This window comes from Penicillium digitatum, chromosome 6, assembly GCF_016767815.1.
Source record: "Penicillium digitatum chromosome 6, complete sequence".
NCBI classification, from domain to species: Eukaryota; Fungi; Ascomycota; class Eurotiomycetes; order Eurotiales; family Aspergillaceae; genus Penicillium; species Penicillium digitatum.
In genome coordinates this window covers 1,540,961-1,568,143 of record NC_089389.1, presented here as the reverse complement: position 1 = coordinate 1,568,143, position 27,183 = coordinate 1,540,961, and the positions used below count along the sequence as shown (strand labels likewise).

The following is a 27,183-nucleotide window of genomic DNA, read 5'->3' as shown; positions in this document are numbered from 1 at the left end:
CCCATGATGAGCTCCGACATCATCCGCGATCCTCTCAGAACTCATACCACTCGAGCAGAAGTTGTACCGAAATAAAAAAAAAAAGGTCGACGTTCGGGAGTTCGCCGATGAAGACAAGATATGCGTCACATGGGAAGACTAGTGGGGTGTACAGGAAAGCCCCAAGGCTCCATCTACAGAGTACCATGGTACACCGTCAATGTTGGCTGGAATTTCGCGTCTTTCTAGAATGTTCCCGTTTCAAGATGCTACTCGAGTTGGTGAAAGAGAGTCTGGTGATCCACATCTACAATCCCATCGTCAGCCCGGGAAAGTAAAGAAGAGCAGCATGCCGATCAAGAAACGCCAGTCGCACTCCTTGATTTGGATGAGCTTACTTCAGAGCCAAGGAGCAGAAGGCCCGAAGATAGGTATATCACGAATCTTCGGCCGTTTACAGAACGTCGGTAGAGCCCGGTACCGCTGAGACGCAGACTTCGCGCAATGCGACGCGGGCTGCGCGTACGTCTTTCGGTAAAAATGATAAAAATGATACTAGCAGTCCCGAGAAGATCGTCTAGATCGTGGCAAAAATCATTCGAGCGATGGTGAAGGTAAGTGCCGATAAGAATGAACTAGACTGGACCTACATATTGGACGGTCTTAGTTGCCAATATCTCGGCTATTCTTCTTGCGACATTACCTCGATGGGTACCTCTACCAGCCATTTTGGATCCAACTTCCGTTGGATTTTGTCTTTGGCAATTGTCGTTACAGTCATATCCTTGCCAAGATCTTTAGCGTGGACGGATTGTGCAATCAGACTGGGCGGCACGCTTGTTTTCGACCTGGTTGAAGTGAGCTTGACTGTTACCCTCTGGGCTTACAGGTTCACGAGAGGGAAGGGCGGAACGAGGATAGAGACTGGTAGGGATTAAAACAACCTAAACAACCTTCGGTACGCTTGGCAGGATTAGAGATCGGAGCAAGACATTCAAACGGGTACGAGATCTTTGGACATCTTGATAATATGGAAATCTGGAGTAGAGAGAAAGATGTACAAATGGCCGGTGGTCCAATCAGAGGTCAAACGGTACTCAGAACTGTTTTCAGACCTTGAATAAATCGTTGAACATCAACCTCAGTGATCAACTGGCGATTGCCCTCAAATTCAAGATCCAGCATCCCATCCCGTGGGGTAGCATAGATTTCCGGTCGGTTTCGAGGTAGCAGATCTGGCTCGTAGAACGATATTCGACTTTTTGTCCCAAGGAAAGTGAAATGACGATCATCGTCTTGCTGGAAAGAGGTCCGCCAGCCAAAATCCTTTACATGATCGGGCCAGTCAGTGCAGTTCCTGATAATTTCCTCCATCCCGGCGGTTTCATATCGGGAATCTTCAATGAGCTGACGCTGCAACTGCAATGCAATATCCGGAAGAGCAGCATTTTCATCAATGTGCACGCTGATAGGGATCTCGGTCATAGACGGACCGACCACATTTGGTAGCATGCTCGGTAGCATAGACCGGCCAGTGACCAGACGACCGAAGACAACGTGAGCTTGTTGGTACTGGCGGGACAACACCATAGCACAAGCAGCATGGAAGAGAGTTGCGGGTGACATCCCCTCAACCAAACTGCCTTTGGGTATTGGGATCGTCGCTTTCATGGTCAGACGGTCCTTGGTACTGTACGCACAGTTGGAATAGTTTACACTACTCCAGTTGGGATTTGGAGTGTGTTTAAGGCGCGAGGTCCAGTAAGTGAAGGCACCTGCCTTATTGTCCTCTCTATAGGTAATATACTGGGTGAACTTCGGTTGATCAGGGGGAGTTTCGCCACAGTAGAGTGAAGAGAGATTGCGGAGAACCGTGTTCCAGCTAAAGCCGTCGAACTGGGCGTGCGAGATCCGGAAAATGAGTCGGTGCTGCCCAGATGGACTCCGGACTGCCATGAATCGAATGAACGAAGAGCCCAAGGTTCGAATTCTTTTTCGATCCAGCTCACAGATGGAATCAACGAAAGCCGTAATATCCTCATCATTATTTGCCTGGAAGTTGTCATACGCGGAATTCAAGTTTTCGAGCAAGACCTGCCAGAATCGGCCGTGCGCATGAATGAACACCATGCGAAGGATGTCATGATGATCTACTAGCTTCCGGCAAGACCACTCTAGCCTTGCAAAGTTGACATCTTCTGGGAGATCGAAAATCCAGTGAGGCAATCGGCTGGGTGGGTCTTGGAAAGCATCCAAAATTGCACAAGTTTGGAAGTCGGTGCAAGGAAGCACATCAAGAACAGTCCCAGCCCTTGGGTCGAGGAAAGGATCGACCAACTGAGTGAGGAAGGACTTTGGATCATCGGATTCAAGCAAAGCAAAGGGTCTCGACGATGGTAGACCATCCTCCATAGTTGTTTCCTGCACTAGGAGGGCGAGTTGACAGAGTTGCGGTGCGTTGAAAATATCCGCGACTGTGAGGGAGCGCTTCTCATTTCGTGCCGCTGCCACCAGTCGCATGGCTGAGATGGACTCTCCACCAATTCTGAAGAAGTTGCTGTCGGCATTGATGATGCTTGTATCCACTCCAAGGACAATCGACCACAGGACTTGTAATTTCTGTTCCATGACGGTGCTGGGTGCACGATGAGTCTTCCCGTGGGACTGCAGTTTTGCCAGCTTCTCCAAAGTTTGAATGGCTCCCAACTGCCGTAAAGTTCTTCTATCTGTTTTGTCCGTGGTAGTCATTGGAATCTTTTCAATAGGGATATAGGCACCAGGAATCATGCTAGGAACGAGATATAGTTAGCATCCGTGGCTTTTATCGAGAGTCACAAAAGTGGAGTCGAGCCAGGGTTTACATACTATTGTGGTACGCAATTGGAGAGCCTGTCTTCCAACCCGTCGATTAAACAGGTCAGCTTCGATAAAGTGTCTTCTTCGGACCTTGCCTCTTCAGAGGAAGATAGGGCAAAAAAGACGGCGAGAATGGGACTGCTGTTGTTGGGGGTAATAATTTCTGCCGCAAGACCATCACATAGGTCGGGATGGTGGAGGTTAGCACGGATGTGGAATTCGACTTCAGCCAGCTCAATTCGCTGGCCTCGCAGCTTGACCATACCGTCCTTACGGCCGAGGAAATCCAGAGACCCATCTGAATTGTATCGAAGTAGGTCACCTGTCTTGTACAGGGTGGCTTGGCGGCCCGGAATGCTTGGTGTGCCTTCCAACAACCAGGATGGGTTTTTGATATACGCAGCTGCAGTCTTGTCAGATTCATCAAAATAACCGCGACTGACAGTAGGGCCCTCTATGAGAAGCTCTCCCACAGCGCCAATTGCAGCCAGACGATCGGGATGGTCCGGTTGTACCAGCCATGTCCGGGCTCCATAAGAGTGCCCTACGTGATTGTTGCGCCCGTTAGGTCGGAGAAGAGTAAATGTGAGGGCCTGTGCGCACTCAGCCGGACCATAGATGCCGATGATGGCCTCAGCCTGCTCCCAACGAGCAACCTCGGCAATAGGAATAGGCTCTCCTCCCATAGCCAAGATCTTGAGTGCGGGCATGCTGCATGGGTTCAAAGATCGCACCACAGAAGGGGTGAAGTAGGAGTAGTTACAATTCATGCGATTGAAGGCCCCCGCAATGTCATTTCGACGCTCCAACTCGTCGGGAATACAAAGACAGCCTCCGCAGATCAACGTCTGAAGGGTATTAGACCATGATACGTCAAAGCTATACGAGACAAAGTCAAACACGCGTGTGCCTGGTTGAATACGCAGTATCTCTGCCTGATGCACTGCAGCGGATGCAAAATTCTGATGTGTGGTCACAATGCCTTTAGGTGTTCCCGTAGAGCCGCTAGTAAATACCACTGAGATTAAAGAGTTAGTAGATTTATTAAAAAGAGGGAATAGAGAAGAATAGAGTCACACCGTATAGCACATTGGATGGGTGAACTGTGGGCAAAGACCGGGTGAGAACATCTTTCGCCACCAACCCGAGGTAATCTTGGTCAATTATCATCACCTCGGCATCAGATAAATGACCCGCCAGTCCGGCAGTTTTGGCTGAGGCTAGGACAAATCGGGGGTTGACTTGTCTGATAATAGACTGTAGTCGGGTTTCTGGTTGAGTCGAGTCCATTGAGAGGCACGCAGCACCTGACTTCATCACTCCAAGAGCTGCCACCGGGTGCCACATGGACTTCTCAAAGCAAAGTGGAATGATGGTACCGGGACCAACCCCAAAAGCCAGCAAGTTCAATGCCAACCGATTAGAAAGTTCGTCCAACTCGAAATACGTTAAGTGGCCGTTCCAGGCGCAGATGGCTGGCTGGTCTCCATATTTCTGCGCAGTTGTAGTAATCAAGCCGTGGACGCATTCAGGAATTGCCGGGGGGACTGAAGAGTTCCACTCCCATAGCTCTGCTAAATCTGCACCACTGAGAGTTTGGATGTGATCGACAGGCTGCGTCGTGGTCACACATACTTGGCGCAAGACATGCTCGAATTGAGAGGCAATCCGTTCCATTTGCGCTGCATCCATCACCCTAGAATCAAAGCTGAACTCAAGCTGCAGGCCATTTGTGCTCGTGAGTTGGCATATAACCATGATAGCATTTGGATTGGAGTCATCTAGATCCTGAGTTGCGGAGATTAGCTCTCTGGGGTACTCGTAGGGGCCGCTTGGGTGATCGAGAGATTGGCCTTGACTTGCAGGCTGAACAACGAGAAGAGTATTGAATCGACTTCCGCGATCAGTGTTTGCATCAATGCGCCGAATTGTGAGCATCTCAGTCTGTTCGTAGAAAATCATGTCAATGGACTGCTTTTGGATGTTAGTGAGCAGAGTATCGACCGATTCTTGGAAACTTAATTTGACTCGGACAGGCACAGCATTTATAAGAGGCGCCACCATTCGGTCTAGGCCTTGGAGAGGAGCTTGTCGGCCTGTGACCATGGCACCAAAAATCACATCATCCGAGTCCATGTACCGCGCGGTAAGGATTGCCCATGATGCACGAATGACTGTGAAGAGAAATATGTCAGCAACATTCAGGGGAGGTAGTAGAAGAAGGAGGAAGGGGGATAAAAGAAACCTACTGGTTGATGGAGTGAAATCTCGCTGTGGCCACTGGAATGCCTCCAAATTGCGTCGTACTGTGCTGTCCGCTTTGATTTGATGCTCCGCATGAGGCAATACCGGGAAGGGGATTGCCTCGCAATTTGCAAACTCATGAGCCCAGAAATCCTTTGTCTTCTCAGCATCTGCCGCCATAAAATGCTTGATGAAAGCTTGAAATGATGCCACTGGGGTGTGATCATCAAGGAAGCCACAATAAGCCTTGGATACCTCATCCACGAGAAGATTCAGTGAATAGCCATCATATATCGCATGATGCTGAGTGAGCAAACAATAGCGTTCCCGGTTGCTTTCATCCTCCACAATTGCAAGACGAGTCAACGGGGTGGCCAGACCCATGGGTCTGGTTTGATATTTGTGGAGATATTGCTGTAGTGGTTGAGTGGCATCCCAGTGTAGCGGTTCATCCACGATACCTTGCACAAGCCCCTCTGTTGGACAGTCCACAATTCGAGAACGAAGGATGGGGGCAGATGCTCTACTTACCATCTCCCACGCATTCATGAATCGTGACTCATCGACATTCTTCCTCAGTTTGAGCAAGAGTAGAGCGACATACGAGTTGGCGCGTTTGGCGGTCATGGAGAGCAGTGACTTTTGGACACCCGTACATGGGAAGATGTCCTCAATTTGGCTGACATGGATGTTGCATTGGCTTGCGAAGATATCCAAGATAACTTTTTGTTTTGAGGGGTGCTTCAAGAGAGAGAAAGGATTGACTACTTCCATTTTTATGGTGTCTTTAGAAGTCAGTGCAGACATTACCTGTGCCATCTCCGATAGTCGAGGCGCGGTGAGAATATTATGGACCGACAAGCCTAGACCTTGCATACGAGCCAAAGAGGCCAACCGCATGGCCGAAATAGAGTCGCCACCCAAACGAACGAAGCTGCTTTCGGCCCCTATCTTCTCGGCGGGTACACCGAGGACTTTTACCCACAAACTTTGGAGGTTGCACTCAGAGGCTGTGCTGGGGGGCATTGTAGTTGCAGGGGCATCGTTGCGCACCAAGTATTCCAGAGTCAAATTGGAACCCATCTCGCGCAACCGTCGTCGGTCAGTCTTGCCACTCGCCGCCATGGGCATACATGGGGTTGCGATGTAAGTTGCGGGCACCATGTAGGACGGTACCCGGCTCGGCAACTCAGCTTCGAGGTAGGGCAAAAAGTTGGGCAATTGTGCTTTGTCGCAGTCGATAAAAACGGCAAGCATTGGCTGACCTGTGGCTCTTGGCTTTATAACCTCTGCCACCGCCGTCGGCGCAGTTACTGACACAGATAGATCCATTAGGCACTGCATGATATGATGCTCAACATCTGCAAGCTCGATTCGTTGGCCTCGCAGTTTGACCTGTGTATCCTTTCGGCCCACGAAAGCGAGATTTCCAGTGAGTGGATGATATTTGACAAGGTCACCAGTCTTATACATCCGCCCACGCCGTCCCGGCACTGTTCCATCAGGGGAGCCCTGGCCTAGCCAGGATGGATTCTCAATGAAGGCGGCCGCTGTTCTCTCTTCATTCTGGAAGTATCCTTGTCCCACTAAAGGTCCCTCGAGATACAGTTCACCTACTGTCCCAAGAGGAGCTAGTCGATCCTGGTTCCCTGGGTCTACCACCCAGGTCAAAACGCCGATGCCTTTCCCAATAGAGTGTACAGGGGGGGATGTGGCCCTAGGAACTCGGTGATAGAGAGTAATAGCAGAGCATTCCGAAGGTCCATATACCTCAAACGTGTTGACATGTGGTGACCATCGGGCGAGATCTTCTGGCAAGACCGCCTCGCCCCCGAGAAAGAGATAGCGCAACGTGGGAGTACGCTGCGGGTCTATCCATCTTGCAGTGGAGGGAGTTAAGAATATGTGCGTGGTCTCAAACCGGCGCACGCTCTCAGTCAAATCGTTTTTCCGTTCTTCCTCACTCGGAATACACAACACGCCTCCGGCGTTCCATACGTGAAAGAGGCACCAGTAGACAGCATCAAAGGAGTAGGATGAGAAATCAAATAGGCGAGTTGTTGAATTCATTTCAAGTGTGGCTTTCTGGTGAACTACTGCACTGGTGAATTGTTGGTGATGCATGAGACATCCTTTGGGGGTACCGGTGCTGCCACTTGTAAAGACGGCATATAAAAGATCACATGGAGATACAGACGGCAGGTTGTGATTTTTGGCGGTTCCATTTACCGCATCGGCCTGAAGTAAGGTGGATTCCTTCCCCAAGACTACTGGGTGAGCCACCCATCGTGAACAGCGTTGTTCCTGGGATATTGATGATAATAGCACAATGGGGCTCACCTGCTGCAAAATATCATCAAGGCGAGAGTTTGGCAGTGATGGATCCAAGAGGAGAGTGGCACCACCCGCTTTAATAACGGCAAGGACGGCGAGCATGGCGTACATGCTTTTCTCAAAACAAAGCGGAACAATCATGTTCTTTCTCACCCCCATCCATACCAGATGGCCTGCGAGCCTGGTTGACAGCCGATCTAACTCAGCATATGTTAAATTACCATCCCACGCGGAGATAGCCAGTTTTTCAGGCTGGCGTTGTGCAACTTCCTCAATTAGGTCATGCATGCATCGATCTATAGCGACAGGCAAGTTTGCGTTCCAGGTCCAGATGTCATTCAGATGAGACTGTGTCATCATGTTTATATCTCCTAGCGTTGTGTGAGGCAATTTCTTTGTACACATGCTCCGAAGGGCCTGATCAAGGTGCGCTGCCATGGTTTGAATGGTTTCTGTCTTGACAATAGAAGAGTCATGGCAAAATTCGACCTTCAATCGACCTTTGTCCAGGTTGCACACTACTGATAACGCATAAGAGCTGAAGCTATGGTATCGGGTCGCCTCATCATTTTCGGCAGATCGAGCGACAAATAAGCCAGTGTCGTCCATACCCTGCTCGGGTGGTTGGATTACGAGCAAAGTTTGGAAGCGACAGGCCTCTTCTGCCGCAGTGCTGACTTGTCGAATATTCGATAATCCTGTTTGCTCATGAAGGACCATCTCTCGCTCTTGGTCTTGGATAGATTGGAGAAATTGTGGAATTGTGGCACCGGTTTTAATCTGCACACGCACGGGAACTGTGGCAATGGTTGGACCTGCGATCCTTTCCGTACCCTGAATGGGGGCTTTACGACCCATAACCACTGTGCCGAAGACCACGTCGGATGAGATCGCATATTGGCTGCATACGAGGCTGAAAGCTCCACGGATGATGGTTGACGGAGTGAACCCATCTGTTCGCCATTCAATATCGTCAATTACAGCAGTTCTGGTGGCATTCGTTTTTGGTTGGTAACTGTCCGAAGGAAGTAATGGAAATTGTAAAGCTTCACAGCCTTCAAACTGTGATTTCCAAAACTTCACTCCGGCTTCCTTATTCCTACTGGAGACGTACTTGACGAAAGACTGGAAAGGGCATAGTCGAAGAGGCGTTTCCCCATGGTAAAGACTCTTCAACGTCCCCATTATCATGGCGGAAGCTGGCCCATCATAAATCGAATGATGCATCGTCAATGCAAAAGACCAGCGCACTGAGCCAGAAATGCCCGGGGCTTTATCACTTGTCTTGCATGAAAACAGCCCACAACGCATTAGAGGTGTTCCCAACCCCATGGGAAACTGACGATCGTGGCTCAGGTATTCTTCTACACTCCTGGCTTTGCTCCAAGCAGCTTTCTCTCGGATCACGACTTGAACAAATCCCTGTCCAGGAAGATCGATGATTCGTGTGCGGAGGATAGGAACAGTGCGGACCAGCTCTTCCCAGGCGACGTGGAAGCGATGGACGTCTACCGAAGGTCCTAGCTCCCGCACATTGCGACCGGTGTAATCCCCATGGGACTTTACTGTCAAAGCTAGCAAACCAGTCTGGAGAGATGTGCAAGGGAATAAATCTTCAATGCCAGCCTCATCGACAGCACAAGCGGACGCTGCCTGGTGTCGGGCGAGCTTCCGGTCTAGGCCAGGATCCAAAAGACTAAAAGGCTCAATTCTTTCATCTGTTGCATCCTCGAGATTTTGCAGCAGGCTTGCCATCTCCTCTAAGATTGGATATTCCACCACCCCGGCGACAGTAAGCAGCAGGCCATGTTGGCGAGCAATACCTACCAATCGCATGGCATCAATGGAATTTCCAACCTGCAAGAAACTGTCGGTGGCCGAGATTGTCTCCGGCTCCATCCCTAAAGTGAGAGACCATAAGCTCGCTAACGTGATCTCAGCAGTTGTGATAGGTAGCCGTCCCGTGGATCCTTGGCTAGATGGAGTGGACAACGCAGCAATCTCAAGCAGCCGTCTTCGATCTCGCTTCCCGTTTGTAGTCAACGGGACACTTGGGAGTGCGATATACCACGAGGGGACTGCATAGCGAGGAAGAACCGCCTGAAGCTTCTGGGTGAGTCCACTAGTTAATTGGTCGACATCTTCCTGGGTAACGATAAACCCAACGAGCAACATTCCGCCTCCACCTGGGGGTGAAATGGCATCAACAACGACATCAGTGTATTCACCTTGCTGACCAAGGCATTTCTGAATCTGGTTTTCGACCTCTTTGGGCACCACTAGTTGACCAAGTACTTTCAGTTGGGCATCCTTCCGCCCCAAGAACACCAGATAGCCGTCGGAATCATATCGGGCCAAATCCCCTGTCCGATAGACACAACCCTGCTTTCCTGGGCGAGTGCTGCCCAGATCTCGAGAGAGGAATGTGGGATTTTGGTAGAAGTGTTTATCTGTGAGAGACGCGTTTCCGACATAGCCACTGGCGAGTGCAGGTCCCTGCACCACAATCTCACCGATCGCACCAAATGGAACAAGTCTGTGGGGGTTCTGAGGATCTACAAGCCAGCAGCGACACGAGTCGATGTGTGCAACCACACCGCTGGACCAGTTGGGCTCATCGGCCGGGTAGACGGTAACTGCAGGGAATTCGGCAGGCCCGTACCAGTTGCGGACAGCGCAGAACCCCTTCCACCTCTTGACATCACTCTGCAACACGTTCTCACCTCCCATAACGATGGTGGACAGCCCCGGCACATCTTGCGGTCGCAGCAACCGGGCAGTGGACGGGGTAATAAATGCCCAGTTCGCCCCGAAGTGGTTAATTGCAGCCGCAATACCATCAAGACGTTGAGCTTCTGATGGAATACAGAGACAAGCCGTGTGAGTGAGCCCAATGATTGTTTCTAGGGTAGCAACGTCGAAATCGTATGATGAGAATTGGAAGATGCGTGAGGAGTGGGTTACCAACAAACGCTGGGTCGGTTCCTCTGCGTTTGCAGCCAGAGCGCGGTGACTCCAAAGAACATGTTTCGGCTCACCGGTGCTACCGGAGGACACCAGAATTGAGGCTGGGCTATCCATATCGAGCACTGGTAGTGGCGTGATAGTTTCTTCCAAGGGAGTATCCAATATTTGCTCCATGGTAATACAGCGAGCGTACCTTGAGACCGTCGCCAAGCGCTCAGGTGAAGCCAGGGCAACTTCTACACCAAGGTGCTGGAAATTCCGATTCATTCTCTGCTCAGGCATGTCTACTGATTGTAGCAGGGTCACTGCACCAGCTTTCCAGACCGCAACCTGAGCTAGTGGCGTGTATCGAGACTTGACAAAGCACAAAGGCACAATAGACCCTTTCTTGACTCCTAGGTGCAGAATTAACTTGCGCGCGACAACAGTAGAAACGCGATCCAGCTCACCGTATGTGAACTGGCCGTCCCATGCGTCAATGGCGATAGCCTCGGGGTGCATTTTGGCACATGAACTTATCTTGTCTGGTACAAACGTTGTTGGATCCGGAGGTAGATCTGTGTTCTGGGCCCAGAAGCGCTCCAGGTCGAGCTCACTTGCTGTCTGAATGGTGTTCATTGTCATCCGGTCGGGAGACTTTGTACATAACTGGCGAATGACTGTCTCCAACTGATGTATAATTTGTTTTATCTGCCGCCTATCAGTCATCTTCGGATCAAAACTCATTTGAATGTTAAGACCAGAGGTAGTAAGCTGAAAGATCACCATCAAGCCGTAGACATTGAAAGGATCAATACCCATGGTGCCCAAACTGGAGGCATAGCTGCGTGCCTTGAACAACCGGCTGTCTTCATACAGGCTGTTCCCTCTGGTTATTGGCTGAACCACCAGCAAAGTCTGGAATAGCCCAGAATTGCGGTCGCCGTTTGCTCGCTGAATGTTTGGCAAGCCGTATTGCTCATAGGACATAATATCCAGTCCTTGTTTTTGCAGGCCTTGGAGGAATGTCTCAACCGTACTCTCCCAATCAATTGACACAGCAATTGGAACCGTTGCAATAGTTGGCGCTACGCAGTTCTCCATGCCGTTTACATTTGCCTGTCTTCCACTCACTGTTACACCAAAGATGACATCGCTGGAGGCCACATACTGTGATGCGAGGACCGCCCAAGCTGCGCGGAGGATTGTGGATGGGGTCGCTCCCTTGGAAGGCCAGTCCAAAGCAATCGGATGCTCCATAAAGTCACTGGCTTGTGGCTCATACTTGTTGAATGGCAGGACGGGGAATGAACGGAATTCAGCGCGAGACAGCTGAGCCTTCCAAAAATTGTCCGATTCCTGGGTATTGTTCTGACTCAAGTGGCGAATGAAATGCTCCACTCCAGTGACTGTCCTTCCTGGCTGATCATAATACTGAGCCTGGAGTTCTTCGAGAACCATGGGCAGTGAGCTGCCATCGTACAAGCAGTGATGAATGGTGAAGATGAACGTGCGATCGATGATGGCTGCACGACAGAGCTGGGTACCTAGAGACATATGCTCTGTTTCGTCGTCTTGCAAGTACTGCTGGATTGTCTCACCAAATCTCCATGGTGTGTCACTGAGGACAACCTGCACAAGCCCTTTGCCGGGGAGATCCACTATTCGGGTTCGTATTATAGACAGTTTGGCTGTTGTCTTTTCCCAGGCACATTTAAGTCGGTCTGGATCAATATCGGTTTGCAGTGGCAATACACTACGAGATACATACTGTCCCTGTCTTCTGGCTCCCAAAGCTAGCAATCCCTCTTGAAGTGCTGTGCAGGGGTAGACATCGAGAACTTGATCTGGCGAGACCGAACAAATCTGGGCAACATGTGATCGACAGTATGACTCTTTCACCTCCAAGGGTAAAAGGGAGAATGGGGGGATGTCTTGCATATTCGTATGGCCCTCAACGTGGACAATTTTCTCGGCCATCCTCTCTAGCTCGGAAAAATCGAACACATCAGCAACAGTGAGGGAGAAGCCCTGGGTACGGGCCATTCCCACGAGGCGCATGGCGCTGATTGAGTCTCCTCCCAAGCGAAGGAAGTGGTCGGTTGCATATATAACATCCGGCTCAAGTCCTAGCACGTGAGCCCACATTTGCTGTACTCTTTTTTCGTTATCTGTGGTCACCTTTCTGGCTTTCTTTCGAGTTGGTTGCAGTTCTGCAAGTTGCGCCAACGTGAGGGAACTTCCAATCTCTCGCAATCGGCGCCTGTCTGTCTTTCCCGTTGGACCAATAGGAATTTCACTAAGCGGTATGTATATCCTGGGAATCATGTAGGATGGGAGAATTCTAGCAAGATTATTTTCCAAAGCATCAACCGGCCATGCACTTTGAAGATATGCTTGAGGGTCTGCGCGGTGATACGCGTCAGCAGGACTGATAAAGAGGGCCAACGTATCGTTGTCACCGAAAGCGGGAGAGATTATCTCTGCGACAAGCCTTATTTCCACTAGACCGGTCAGAAACTCTTGGGTGCACCGCTCTATTTCTCCCAGGTCAACCCTCTGGCCTCGGATCTTTCGTTGAGAATCTTGGAGGCGCCCAAGGTAGATGATACGACCATCCGAGTCGTAGGTAACTAGATCACCTGTACGATATACTGGACCTGGCCGACCAGGGGTCTTCCAGTAGCCATCTTGGAGCCACGATGGGAAAATGAGATTCTCTCTGTTCAACAAAGCGCCGTTGGCTCCAGCATATTGAGCTAGCATGGAGCCCTCCATACACAATTCGGCTACTGCTCCCACTGGAGCAAGCAAGTTTGGGTCTTTCGGGTCGACAAGCCACGCTAACCCAGCACGAGCTTGCCCGATCATCCCTGGACGCCAGCGATCGGAGTTTACAAGGCAAGAAGTAGCAACCGAAGCTTCCGCTGGCCCGTACCAGTTATAAACAGTTTTTTGTTTGTCTAGCCAGCGAAGAGCAGTTTTGTGCTCGAGCTTCTCGCCCGCAAATACCACTTTTTGCATAGATGACAAGTCACCTGGGTTCATGGTCTCTGACACAGACGGGGTCAAACACATCCAATTGGCGTTGTAATTGTTGATTGCGTCCGTCAGCCGATTCTTTCGGTCTGTCTCTGATGGGATGCACAGGCAACCTCCAGCGAGCAAGGTAGCCAGAGTCTCCACCGTGCTCACATCAAAATCATAACCGGCAAACTGGAAGACTCGGCTCGCATCAGTCAGTCCAAATGCCGCGATGGCAGCTTCAATGTTAGTTGATAAAGCTCTGTGACTCCATGCGATAGCCTTGGGTGTTCCTGTAGACCCAGAAGTAAACAGAATAAGAGCATGATCGCTAGGCAGATGACAATATGGTGGGGATGTGAGAACAACATCGGATCCTTCCTTTTCCGGCGTGATGAGGTCAATGATACTAAGGACTTGGATTGACTTGTGGAATGGAGACGAATCAGACGACGTGGAGGTGACAACAATCTGGGGCTGCAAGCTCTCAACAATTTGGAGGGCTCGAATTTTGGAAACTGGTACAGACATCGGCAGGACAGTTGCCCCAATTCTGAGGGCTGCAAGCATAATCAGTGGCTGCCAAGCACTTTTTTCAAAAGTCAGGACAACAATCGACCCAGGAAGTACACCTTTGTGAAGAAGTCGACTAGAAAGCGTTACAGACCAAGCACCCACCTTTTGGGCTGTCAACTGCTGGTCCCACGCAGATATCAAAATTGCTTCTGGCTTTAAAACAATTTGCCGATGAAGACCTTCGATGATAGATTCAAACTTGGGCTCCAGCTGCGATGCGTTCCATGTCCAAATATCAGCCAAGTCGTCCTTGGTGACAACTGCCATATCGCGTAGGTTCATCTGAGTGCAATCCTCTGAGCATAGCTGTCGCAGCAAATGTTCAATTTGGATTGACATTCTCTGGACTTGATTGGCTGCTATAGCACCAGCATCAAAGTTAATCTTCAGTTCAAACCCAGAATCGTGTAATTGGCAAACAATCATCATCGCATATGGATTGTACATGCCCACAGTATCTGCTTCTCCGTCCTTGGAAACTACTTTCAAACTGCCGGGCTGATCAGAGCTGCTAACAACACTGCTTGCTTGGCTGAAAAGGCCGTCATTCTCATAGCTGTTTGCCTGCTGAGCCGGCTGGACTACCAGAAGCAGCTGGAAAAGGTTGACATCTTCAACCAATCCAGCAATCTCCTGCAGCCCCAGCTGCTCGTGCTCAGTGGCCTCTACTCCCTGTCTTTGAACCTGTTCAAGCCAGCTCTCGACTGTTTGATTCCAGTCAAATTTAGCGCGGACTGGCACAGTTGCGATAGTCGGCCCTGCAATTCGTTCGATCCCAGCAATGGAAGCCTGTCTGCCGCTGATCGTGGCACCATACCTAACATCATTGGAATTTGTATATGAGGCCAGTAACAGGGCCAATGCTGCTCTGACGACCGAGGATGGTGTGGTTCCAGAATTTTTCCACGGCATTTCAGAGACGCTATAGTTAAAGTCAAGCTTTTCCCCTGGTCGATACCCCGGAGAAGGAAAAGACTTCGTTTCAGACCATCCTTCCAGATAGGTCTTCCAATAGAGCGATGATGCTTCTTTATTCATCTCTTTTGTATATTTCACGAACGACCGGAAGGGCAGCAAAGACGCGGGGATCACCTTTTTGTGGTATTCAGCTTCAATAGTACCCAAGATCAGCTTATTCGACCAGCCATCGAAGATCGAATGGTGCATCTCCAAAATCAGACTGGTTGCTTCTCCGGAAATCAGGCCAGCCCGACACAGAGGGACCCCCAGTCCCATCGGAATGAAGCCTTCGATGAAGTCGGGGATACTCTCGTATCTACCCAGCGTGATAGGGGAGTCGACAACGACTTGAACAAGGCCATTGCTGGTTAGGTCGATGACCCGTGTTCGCAGGATTGATGCTTGATGCTGAGTTTTTTGCCATGCCTTTTCGAATCGTGAAATATCTGTGTGGCTAGGAAGTTCGAACAGTGTCCGTGCAACGTTGTTGGTTTCACTTCGAGCTGTGATAGAGAGCATGCCCTGTTGGAGCGCGGTGCAAGGATATATATCCTCGACTTGGGGAAACTCGATGTTGCAGAGTTTAGAAGCCTCCTCACATATTCTCCGAGTCTCGGTAAGACCGTCCATCAGAGAGAATGGGGTGATTCCTTCTGCCCCAGAAGAAAATGAGTCCTCCATGATAACTAGGGCAAGTTCACTCAACACTGGACTCTTGAACACATCTGCCACCGTTATGGATAAGTTGACATTCCGCGCTGCCGCAACCAACATCATGGCTGCAACCGAGTCTCCTCCCAAGCGGAAGAAACTATCTGTGACGCTGATTCCCATCGAAGGTATTTTTAGTACGTGCGCCCAGAGCTCACGAAGTTGCTCCTCCATGACAGTTGATGGGTTACGGTATTCTTGAACCGGCAGGATGGTTGCCTGTAGTTGAAGAAGCTGCTTTAAGGACAAGCTATCTCCCAGCTCTCGCAGTTTTCGCCGGTCAACTTTGCCCGTGGCAGCCACTGGTATATCTTCGACGGGGAGATAGATGCTAGGGAGCATGAATGCTGGCAATACGCCGTCTAAATCGTGCACAAGATTATTCATCACTGTTTTGATCGTTTCTGGGTCATTGTTCTTAGTCCGCACGAAGAGTGCAAGCATTGCAGTATCGCTTCCCTGGGGGAGCACAATATCCGCAATGATCGTCAGTGTATCATTAAGACATGCACGCGCATGGTGCTCCACGTCGCCAATTTCAATCCTTTGACCTCTGATCTTCAATTGAGAGACATTCTTCCGCCCTAGAAACATGATGCTTCCATCCGAGCGGGCCTTGACCAAGTCGCCGGTCCTATACAGACGGCCTTGCCGTCCCGGGACAGCAGGGCTCCCCGATAAAAGCCACGGTGGGTTGTCGATGAACGCATCCCTGGTCTTTTCTTGATTGAACAAGTACCCTTGGCCAACCATGGGTCCCTCAAGGTATAATTCTCCCGGGGTTCCAAGGGGAACAAGCTGGCTACTATCGTTGACGTTGACAATCCAAAGGCAGAATCCTACTCCTCTCCCGATGTCCGGCCGGCCTTCCTCGCAGCGGTTGAGGCGTGAGAAGGTGCATTTCCAAGTACACTCAGTGGGACCGTATGTATTGAGTAGACAAACACGGCCAGCCCACTGGGTCACATTTTCTCGATACGGCATCTCTCCACTCAAAAGTACAGTTTGAAGTGTCGGTGGGACCGATTTAACTGTTCGCAGAACAGTGGGGGTGACATTGATCAGTGTAGCCGCAAAGGCCGTAATAGCCGCTGATAGATTATTCACCATATGTTGCTCGTTGGCAATGCACAGACAGCCGCCTGCGCACAGCGTGTGAATTACATTACTCCAGGCCACGTCAAAGGAGTAAGGTGCAAAGTCGAAGACACGCGACTCTGAATGGAAGCCAAGAGCTTTTCCTTGGTGATGTACAGCACTTCTCACGTTGTCATGGCTAATACATGCTCCCTTAGGTTCGCCAGTAGTTCCGCTGGTTTGAAGCATCAAAGTTAGCGCTCTTACTCCCTACATAATCGGGTTATGTATCACTTACGAGGTGAAAGATATGTAGACTATGTCTCTTGAAGATACCACAGGCAAAGCGATCGTCTGTTGTTTTACGGTATCCGCGATCTCCAACAAACTATCGTCGAGCTGAAGGAAGGGTAAATCGCCCAAACGAGATGCTCTTTTTCGAGTAGTTGCACAACAGATCATAGCCTTTGGCTGCGCATGGCTAATAATGGATCGAATTCTTGCATCTGGATGCGTGGAATCAAGGGCAATAGCTGCGCATCCGGCTTTGATGATACCCAACATCGCAACACATGTCCATCGCGATTTGGGAAAAAGAAGGGTGATTGGGGACCTCGGTGGAATGCCAATTTCACAGATATGATGAGCAACATGATCGCTCAAAGTGGACAGTTGAGCATAGGTAAAATCTCCATCCCACGCGCAAACCGCGAGGGCATCTGGTTGTCTTTGCGCCACCTCAGTTATCAAATCATGCACGCAACCTATGATAGACTCTGGGACAACAGCATTGCCAACCCAGATCTCATCAAGTTCTTGCAATGAAGGTGATGTAGCATTAGGTGCGTTCGTCTTTGTTGCAACCATTTTAATGGGCTATCAAGATTCTCGGAGGTTGTAGTTCCAGAGCTGCCAGAAAAAGTTGTCATCGACTCTTAATCTCAATTCCGACAACGCTGGTCTCTCGGTATCAGCGATGAAGTATTGAAAGAGCCAGGGATCACCTCTACTTTGTGAATATCCGTTCGATAGTGCGTACCCGGCAATTCATGCACATGCAAGATCGGGTTAGAGCCATGCGGTCAGAAATGACTGGTTTCACCGCTCTTGTCTCACAGAGCACGTTGTGTTCTACGATGCAGACCTGCCATTAATCGGAATGGTCCCGAGGCCCCGAGGGCCCACTTCAGCGCAGACCTTGGAATGTGCCATAAGCCACATACGGAACAGTAGATCTGGTGTATCACAACAGATGATCACCGTCACTTCCCCGTTTTCTTCAGGGCACTATCAATCCGCAATCAGATTGAAAAGACGTTTTCTACGTAGTTCAAATCTGCTAGGAAAAGCCTAGCTTTTGGTTCGAGTGTTCACACATCTGGCAACTTCAGCCACATTCCTCAAGAAATCTTTATCAGTCATGCTTGAGCAACTTGACTTTGCGAGATTTGACCATGGGAGTACCGAAGAGCGAGATCAGTTCTGCCGTGATTTGATTTCCGAGTTGAACAAGTCGGGTTGGGTACGACTAGTCAATCATGGCGTCCCTCCAGAGAGCATTGACCGGGCATTTGAGGCGGTGCGAACATTCTCTCAATTCCTGTTCGAAGGTCATCTTACTCATAATTCCTCCAGAGCAACAGATTCTTCAATCTCCCAATGGAGCAGAAGCTGAAGTCGCCTCACCCTCCCTCGGCTCATCCCCATCGGGGCTTCAGTCCCGTTGGCCTGGAGAACGTTTCAACTGTATCTAACTATCGCTCCTCGGCAACACAACCCTTGCTCAAGGATATGAAGGTACCAACACCAAACATATACCTCTGTCCAGATTATTTTGCGTTTCATATATCTAACAAATTCATCAGGAGTCTTATGATATTGGATCAGAACAAGATCCCCTGTACTCCAACATTTGGCCTCCCGCTGAAGTTTCCGATAGCTTTCAAACAATAATGAGCTCGTTCTTCACCGTCTGTTATAACGCCCAGTTGAACATTCTGGACGCTATTTCGATTGGCTTGGGATTGCCCGTTCACTCTCTGCGTGAACTGCACACCGAACAGACCAACGAGCTGCGGCTCACGCACTATCCAGAAGTGGATCGGGGTGAGTTTGCCAATGCTACTCGCATAGCGGCGCACACTGATTTTGGCACTATCACTCTGTTGTTCCAAGACAATGTCGGAGGCCTTGGTAGGCAATACCACTTTCCAAATTTGGAAGGTATCATCTCTCTATACTAGCATTGAGCTGACAGAGATTTAGAGATGGAACAGCCCCCTGGTAGTGGAGTCTTTGTTCCGGCTGACAACGCTGGCCCTTATGAGTGTATTGTCAATGTCGGTGATTGTCTCCAAATGTGGACGGGGCTGCATAGTGCCCGGCACCGTGTGCATCTAGCACAAAGTGAAAACCAAGGAAATATGGTCCAAGAGCGATTCTCGATTGCGTATTTCGCAAAACCTGATCGTGCAGCGCTTCTCCGCCCACTACTGGATTCAGTAGTGGATGATAGCAAGCCGGTGCAAAAGTTGTTGACAGCCAATGAGTTCCAGCATATGCGCATCAAGGGCACGTACGCCTAATTGTTCAGCGTGCGCACGCCACGCCTCCCTCAGCCTGCAAAATGGGTAGAGTGATTTCTCACATGTGTACTTAATTTGTAATTCGACGCCGATCCCAGCCATGTATCGACTATGACCAATCTAACTCATTGGGAAAGTTGCGTTGTAGTGCAGTTTCATCACAGAGAGTGTCGAGCTGGGGCTAGTTTGCCTGCAGGATTCTTGGCGGCTTCTCCGGCCGACGGGCTTCCGGCTCGTGTTGGCCAACGCCAACCCCCCCCCCTCCCCCCTATTGTATGCAAGGAAATGTGCATTCAGAGCATGCAGGGAATATATACAATTCACAGAGTTCAGCTATCACAATTGCACCAAACACAGAGATCACAGACTTGTTTTCAATCCAAACAGGCGAGCCAGGTAATCCCCGTGGACGGAAGTGGTTTAAACCATGGGGGTTCAGCCAGTCTTGCTTTACACCACAACTACGGAGGATATCCACCTGAAAAATTCACCTTAGAACTCGGTCTTTGATTTTCTTCCGTCTGCGACATGGACTGGCTGAAATTTTGCTCCGGAATCAATCTTGCCGTGCTTTTTGGCGTGGCTGGGGCCATTATCATCTTAGTGCGACGGGTGTGCTTCCATCCATTGTCAGGATTTCCTGGACCGAAGCTGGTCGCTGCCTCTAACTTTCAGCATTTTTACGCCGTGTGGACCGAGCGAGAAAGGACTTCGTACCAAGATTTTACATCGCAAATACGGTCTTTCAGACGGTTACAGCTGATCTCGCGCTTGACCTAATTGACAAATAGGGCCCGGTCGTTCGCTGTGGTCCCAACCACCTGTCGTTCAATGACTTGGACTTGATCCCGGTGGTATATCATCACCAGAGCAACAAGACCGACTATCCCCAAGACTTTACCTGCCCTGGTGCAGCTACCAACAAAGCCAGCTATCTGGAGTATGCCGCGACCAAACGGCAGTTTGGACAGGCAGTGGGTCACACATTACATCCTCTCACTCGGAGTTGAGAACTGATTGGAAAAGTTTTCGGTGTCGCGAGTACAAATATTTGAGGGTCTGGTTGATGAAACTCTTGTGCAGTGGGTTTCCATTCTAAAGGAGGAAACCCATTTCAACCCCTCCATAGACTGGGGCACCTGGGTCAAGTAATGTCCTGCTTCGAACGGGAAATCTTGAAGTGGGGACTGACTGGCCTTGGCTATTTTTCATTTGATGTCTACGTGCCCATGAGTGTGGGGGTGAGCTTCGGCTTCCTAGACCACAGGTCCGATGTAGGCAACTTGTTGAAAAGCAGTTGCCATATCTTCCGGCAATGGACGCTCAGTCGATATTGCCCCATCGCTTGGCTAGCTGCTAATACCTCTATTGGCCGTCGCTTATTTATTAGTGGGCGCGACGATGGAACCGGCATGGGCATGTGGACTACTGTAAGTGCCTCGTGCAATTTCCATGACGAGTAGCTCTAAGCCAGATCTAGCAAGTGCATGAAATTACTCAAAAGCGTATTGAAACTTCCAAAACAGGGGAAAAGCCACGATGGGAACACTCCATGTTGGATCAATGGCTGGCGGCCAAATCCGCGGCAGGGGAAGGTATTCCCCTATCGGATCTCGAGGACCAGCTAGTTTCAGATGTGTGGGTTCCCCCAAGATCAACAAGCCCCTTATCAATACGGAGTAGGGACTAACTATATTCGTATAGATTCGGTGGTCCCTATGCACTCGCTACTACGATAAGCCATTTGGTGACCACAATGGCCAACCATCCCCAGGCTGTTCGGCGAGCCCACCAAGAGATTGATAGCGCCTTTACCCAGCAGACCCTCTCTACCCCATCTCCCACCTACACAGAATGCTGTGCTCTCCCCTTTATTGATGCTTGCGTGCGGGAGGCCATGCGTATCACAGCGACGGCCTCTCCTCGATAGCGCTGCTCACCAGACAGACCGCTGCGTATATTAGACCGGGAAGTCCCTCCAGGGACTGCGGTGGCTACAAGTCCCTTTAGCATTTCCACTCATCCGCAGCTCTATGGTGACAATGCCGAAGATATTGTTCCCGATAGGTGGCTTGAGGCCTCGGAGGAACAGTAGTGTGGAATGCATATGATGCGCACTGGGGATTTGGCTATCGCAAGTGTCCCGGACGACATATAGGGGTCCAGGTCCTATATAAGACTTTAGTTATGGTATGTGATCTGTGTGGTCTATATGGCCTGATTATGTCCGTTTTGTGGAGTTCTGTGATTGAGATTCTCGTTCAAATCAGGTCCTACGCAATTTCGATTACAAAGAGGGGACTTCAGGGTCGTCTTCCTTGCTGATGCTGCCACGAAAAGTTTTATCCAACAACCCCACATAGTCTCCGTGATAGGCAATACAGATACCAGAGCAAGCTAGCAGGCTAGGATAGATAGGGCACTGTGGATGAGCGGGGTTCTGCTCGTTTCTTCTCATGCTTAAACAACTTCGTCGGCACTTGGTTAATCCTGCCTAATGTAGGCAAATGATGTATAAACGCTTGAAGCTGGGATATCATATTTGTCACTAGCGAGGTGTCACTAGCGAGGTATGCATGGAAGTGGATCTTGTCGCCTGGGCTGGATGCGCTCTGAAAGATGTCTCAAAAGCTGTACCAGAACGAGTGAAAAAGATCCCAAATTTTCGGCACAAAAAAGTACCAACCGATTCTGAATTCCCGTAAGACGTGCGATAATTTGCTTTGTGACAGGTCTAGATCCTGTCATCATTTAGCGGCATGCACGTTCCACACCGGCTGCAACTCCTCACATCTGGGTATTCAGGCTGCTTATACGGAGTACTCTAGCTGTAATTCAGCCAGCCCCAAAGTTATGTGTGCGATGCGATTGACTCACATAGATGGCTCTAAATCTCCATGTGAGATGTTCTCATTGCACAATCAAACCTCCCTATGTGTCTACCCCCAATAGAAGGCCTAGGTGGGTGTATCATCAAAGATCACATCATCAATCAGCATCAGTCGACTGACAGCTGTCGGCCGTAGTCTATAGACAAACTGCATTAGACATGGATTTAATGTAATGGACAGGAAGTGAACACTTCCCAAGAGTTAAATCCCCTGGATGGCCTTTTGTCTACATGCTCCGTACAGTAGAAAGCGTTTTATACATTTATGTTTTCCATCTACGCACTCCTATATTCTTTTAGCTCTTTCTCGCTGGTATTGGTTCCCTTTGATACCTCGTCATGCAGCTCTAGCTTTCGTATCGTGATTTATTACTAGACTGCGGCACGGTCCGCAATATCCGCGGATATCCGCAATCCATATCCGCAAAGTGCGGATTTGGATATTTTTTGATATCCAATATCCGCAGCCTTGAGGATTTGGATATGGACCTCATATCCATTGGATATCTGCGGATATCCAATGGATATCAAACAATACAAACATGCCTAGACTCGTGACCTCAAGGGGTATGCATTATTATTATACATTCCTATGTATTTTTCGTGTAATACTTGGTACTCGAGGTTGTTGAATATCACCAGGTAAGTATAATTTCTGACCTCGGTCAGAAATTATGGGTGGAAGGTCAAGCACTGCTCTACTTATAGTAGTATACAATTGGAAATTCTGACCGAGGTCAGAAATTATGGGTAGACGGTTAAGCACTGCTCTACTTATAGTAGTATACAATTGGAATCTCTGACCACGGTCGCAAATCTAGTCTTTGACCACGGTCAGAAATTCAGTCTATGCTTTTTTGGGGTGTTTTATGAATTTGAATCTTCTAGGACCTATTTGCTATTTACAGATCTAACTGGAAGCCATCTGGTAACCTTGGCTGTTTTCGAATCCGCCCTGAACGACTTGGAATACTCCCATCGACCAGCATCTCTGGAAGCTCATCATCCTCTTCAACAGCCTCGCATGGTCGTTTTTGAGGTTGTTTTCCTTTTGCCCGTCTACATCGCTCAGCCCTATCATCATCCGAGTCATTATCACCGCTCTCAGTGTGCTGGGTAGCCTCGAGTCCAGTCTCTTGATCCTCCTCCTCGTTATCACTGATAGGCTCTAAGACCTCAAGCTATGGTAATGATCTCCGAGTTTGATCTAGCAAAGCAGCTTCACTTTGAGATAGATCCTCTTTGATAATCTCCAGCTCCTCTTGCCGAAGATCAAAGTTGGTAGCAAACTGATGCAGCATCAGGCCACGGATTGTACTCGGCTTCAATTGACCACGACGGTAATGACAGATATCACGAGCACAATTGAATAGTCGTTCAACACCAGCACCACTAGCAGGGATAGATAGAATGTCCCTTGCTATCCTAGCTAGGGTCGGGAAGCTCTTCTCATATTCCTTCCAGAAAAGTCGAGGTTTCTGTCGCTCAATTCCACGAGCAAGATATCGTGCAATCTCGTCGTCATCTGGTTTTGTAAGCTCTTCCAATGGCTGGTTCTGGGATGCACAAGCAGCATCAAGATCACAGTCATCATTCTCATCGATGGCTACTCCAGAAGTCTCCAGTGCCGCTGGGTCATTAGTATCATGCGTAAGCATCTTCCTATATCGATCGAACTCTCGGCTCAGGACCTCTTGATAACGATTCGCATAATCAATATCGCCCTGCCAATCAGTCGAGGAAAAGTACCGGAGCTTCTTTGATGGAGAGAAGATTGTTGCTAGAGCGTAGATGTCACCATAAGGCTCGTATTCGGTGGCAGTGTAGTACTTGGAGAGCTTTTTCTTTGCTGTTTGGAGTGCCCATAACATCCGTTTCTTCCAGATCACACCTTTATTCTTAAGCTTCGCCTCGGCTGCATCGAGATGAGAGAAAAGCTTATTGTAGATACTGTAGATATTGTGTGCGGTAATATCCTTTGTCTTTGATAGCATCATTGTGAAATCAAAGAAGGGCTTTGTCAGAAGAAGAAGATACTCGACTTGACGCCACTCTTCTTGATCGAGCTTGAAATAAAGATATTGATGATCAGTACAATACTGATCATAGAATGGCTGGAGCTTCTTGGCACGGTTGAGCATCAGAAATGTTGAATTCCATCGTGTCCGAACATCTTGGATTGGAATCAATGCAGGCTCCGGCTGAAGGGCTATAAATGCCTCCCGACGTTGTGGGCTTGCATTAATAAAGACTGCTAGTCCTCGGATCTTCCATACTTTTATTAGTCTAGCCATTATAAGGATCTAGGGGTAGAAGATATACCTTTTTCAATGTATATGTGATCTGGATACTGCCGGAGGTATTGCGCTTATTCTGGAAAGAGTGGGTTTTTTCCTCGGACCACTCTAACTCGATCTCCTTATTGCTTGGCACTGCCTTAAGCTTCCCAAGAAGCTCATTCAGACTCAGCTGGATCACATGCGCGATGCATGGAACGCGGAAGATTGAGAGATCTGATGAATGCTGAGACTGAAGGTGGTCCTGGACACTCTGCATCAAAGTATTGTTGTTGGTTGCGTTGTCTGTAGTCACTGATAGGACGCGATCCGAGATACCATGCTCTGTTAGGATCTGGGTCACGGTTTTACTGAGATTTTCACCAGTATGGGAGCCATGAAGAGGCTCAAAGCCTAGAAGAATCTCACAATAATCCCAGTTATGATCGATAAAGTAACCAGTGATAGCCATAAAGGCCTGCTGGAAAGGAGAAGTCCAGCAATCCAAGGCTATTGATAGCCGACACCCCTCTGGAAGCCTCTGTAGAATCCCCTTCTGGTTATTCTGGATTGTTATATCGAGATGACGTCGAATGGTTCGTGCTGATGGAATTGTAAGTTTAGTGGATGATTGTTGAGCAACCTCTAACATGCGGTGGAATTGGGGGTGTTCGATCACTCGAAAGGGTAGATGTGCAGTCGAAATGAATCTCAGAATAGCATCGGAGAGACGGTCTTGGGTAAATGATATACTAGTGGTACCTGGCTAGATTAAAGTACTCAATGTTAGCTGCTAAATTGTAAAGAACTTAACCACTGTAGTAACGCCAGTTAAGTACCCTGGTTGACATACCATTCTTTTGATAAGCTGGTCGATTCTTAGGCCACTTTTTTTTGAACATGCGCCAGTTTTGAGGTGCGCTGTCATAGGCGAAGAACCAGCACGCCGGAATCTTGGATGGCCAATTGTACAGAGACATGCCTTGCACATAACCTTCGGCTTTCCATTTTTGTCATTCGCAACCTGGTAGAAGCTGTCCCAGATATCCGATTTGCTTTTTGATTCCCATCGAATTGTATTCTTAATATCAGACTGAGATCCATACTCAGTTGTAAGCCACCAACTAACGAATTTATTGCGTACGTCCTCCATGTCATCACATATAGAATCAGATGGATATAAAACCCAGTGCTTTTGAAGGGGAGGTCCAACACGAGTAAGGGATAAGGGCGCAAAAGTTGAACGAGTTAAACGAGTCGGCGATATCGATGGGACCGGTGTTTGGATACCCAAAAAATCAGAGAAGTTGTCAGGATAAATCTGATCAGAAGCTAAATCCACATCCGAATTGGTGAATGAGAACTGTGATTGAGACATTGAGAAGTTAACAATTAATATATAGTGTAGTAGGGTGCTTAAAAGAACAGAGAAGCTTACATCTAAACTAGTAGAGGTTTTCAGGGCCCCTGAATCAGGGGTAAAGTAAACGTACTAGGATATTCTGACTTAGACTTACTTTCGATATGGTTTACCTAAATGATTGGCTGTATTGTATATTAGTGCGGATAATTGGAGGATATCCTGCGGATCTTAAGGATATCTTGAGGATATCTTGAGGATATCTTGTGGATATTTTGTGGATATCCACAAGATATCCGCAAGACATCGAAACTCGCAAAGTCCGCATTTTGAGAACTTTTATCTCGGGTTTCTCAAGTTCTAGTAGTCAAAACGGATTAAGAAAATAATCAGTAGACAGCTGGGACTCTTAGCTTTTATTTGAGCCTAAAATCGAACGAACTTATCCAATAATAAAGGTTTTGATTTTCCATGTTCTATCTCCTACGAAGTTTATCATAGTTAACAGTAGTTAAATATATATTTCTACATGTAATTTACCACAAAATCGTTAATCTACGGCCACCTTTACATGAAAACGTTGGACTAAGAAAACTACGACACCACCTACAAATACTGTATAAGGAGACCTTCGATACATGTCTATTTCCTAAAATTTCAAAGGGCCGACTGTCGATTGAAGGGGTTGGTTCTGTCAGGACCAAACATGCGTTTATTTCAGTGGTAAGGAAATATTGGTAAGCTGCATTAAGATCATGTGACAGGCTATAAGGGGGAAAGTAAGCGAGAGTTATGCTAGTGCGGATATCCAAGGATATCCGCAGTGCGGATGTGGATATCAACTCATATCCAATATCCGCAAATTGCGGATATAAGGATCGATCTGATATCCATTGGAGCGGATATGCCGCAGTCTATTTATTACCGAGCCCTTCTATCCTAGTTGCTCTATATCAGGATCCTCCGAAGCACCGGACGGCCCATTTGTTTGAATGCTCCTGCTTTCCAGGCTATTCACTCTGTGGTCCTGATAATCCTGGTAACTTTGGGGTGACTAGGATCGAGAACATTGTCCCTTCCGCTCTCGCGAGCTACCGAGAGGAAGAAAGCCTAGACCCTTCACTGGACAGAGAAAGTAGAGTATATATATATCATCGGGGCTGGAGTTGTAGGTCTGTATCTATTAGAAGTCATGTGACTTCCATGTTTACTCCCAGTGCTTTAGTCTAGCTAGTGCCTATAGATAGCTTCTCTCTTTCACCACGTATACAGAGATTGGCCTTGATAAGTCCCGCAGCACTAAGGGAATTTTGGTGCTGTTATATGGTGCTATAGCACTTGGTGCTGCAGCACCGTCGTAGCACC

At 48.8% G+C, this 27,183-nt stretch overlaps 3 protein-coding genes across 3 annotated transcripts; 2 read left to right on the top strand and 1 right to left on the bottom strand.

The window, feature by feature from the left end:
• Nucleotides 1-1,065: 1,065 nt before the first annotated feature.
• On the bottom strand, nucleotides 1,066-17,574 carry Pdw03_5571 (HC-toxin synthetase; the record flags this gene model as incomplete). The annotated part of the gene is made up of 5 exons (XM_066101094.1): nucleotides 1,066-2,767; nucleotides 2,845-3,853; nucleotides 3,915-5,009; nucleotides 5,085-16,942; nucleotides 17,006-17,574. 5 exons carry the CDS (start codon nucleotides 17,572-17,574, stop codon nucleotides 1,066-1,068), a joined length of 16,233 nt encoding a protein of 5,410 aa, XP_065958034.1.
• Nucleotides 17,575-18,127: 553 nt separating this feature from the next.
• Pdw03_5570 (Oxoglutarate/iron-dependent dioxygenase) lies at nucleotides 18,128-19,292 on the top strand (the record flags this gene model as incomplete). Its single annotated transcript, XM_014682560.1, has 4 exons — nucleotides 18,128-18,286; nucleotides 18,343-18,504; nucleotides 18,573-18,900; nucleotides 18,973-19,292. 4 exons carry the CDS (start codon nucleotides 18,128-18,130, stop codon nucleotides 19,290-19,292), a joined length of 969 nt encoding a protein of 322 aa, XP_014538046.1.
• Nucleotides 19,293-20,521: 1,229 nt separating this feature from the next.
• On the top strand, nucleotides 20,522-21,222 carry Pdw03_5569 (Oxoglutarate/iron-dependent dioxygenase; the record flags this gene model as incomplete). The annotated part of the gene is made up of 3 exons (XM_066101093.1): nucleotides 20,522-20,722; nucleotides 20,773-20,930; nucleotides 20,997-21,222. The coding sequence occupies 3 exons, from the start codon at nucleotides 20,522-20,524 to the stop codon at nucleotides 21,220-21,222; spliced, it is 585 nt and encodes a 194-aa protein (XP_065958033.1).
• Nucleotides 21,223-27,183: the final 5,961 nt, after the last annotated feature.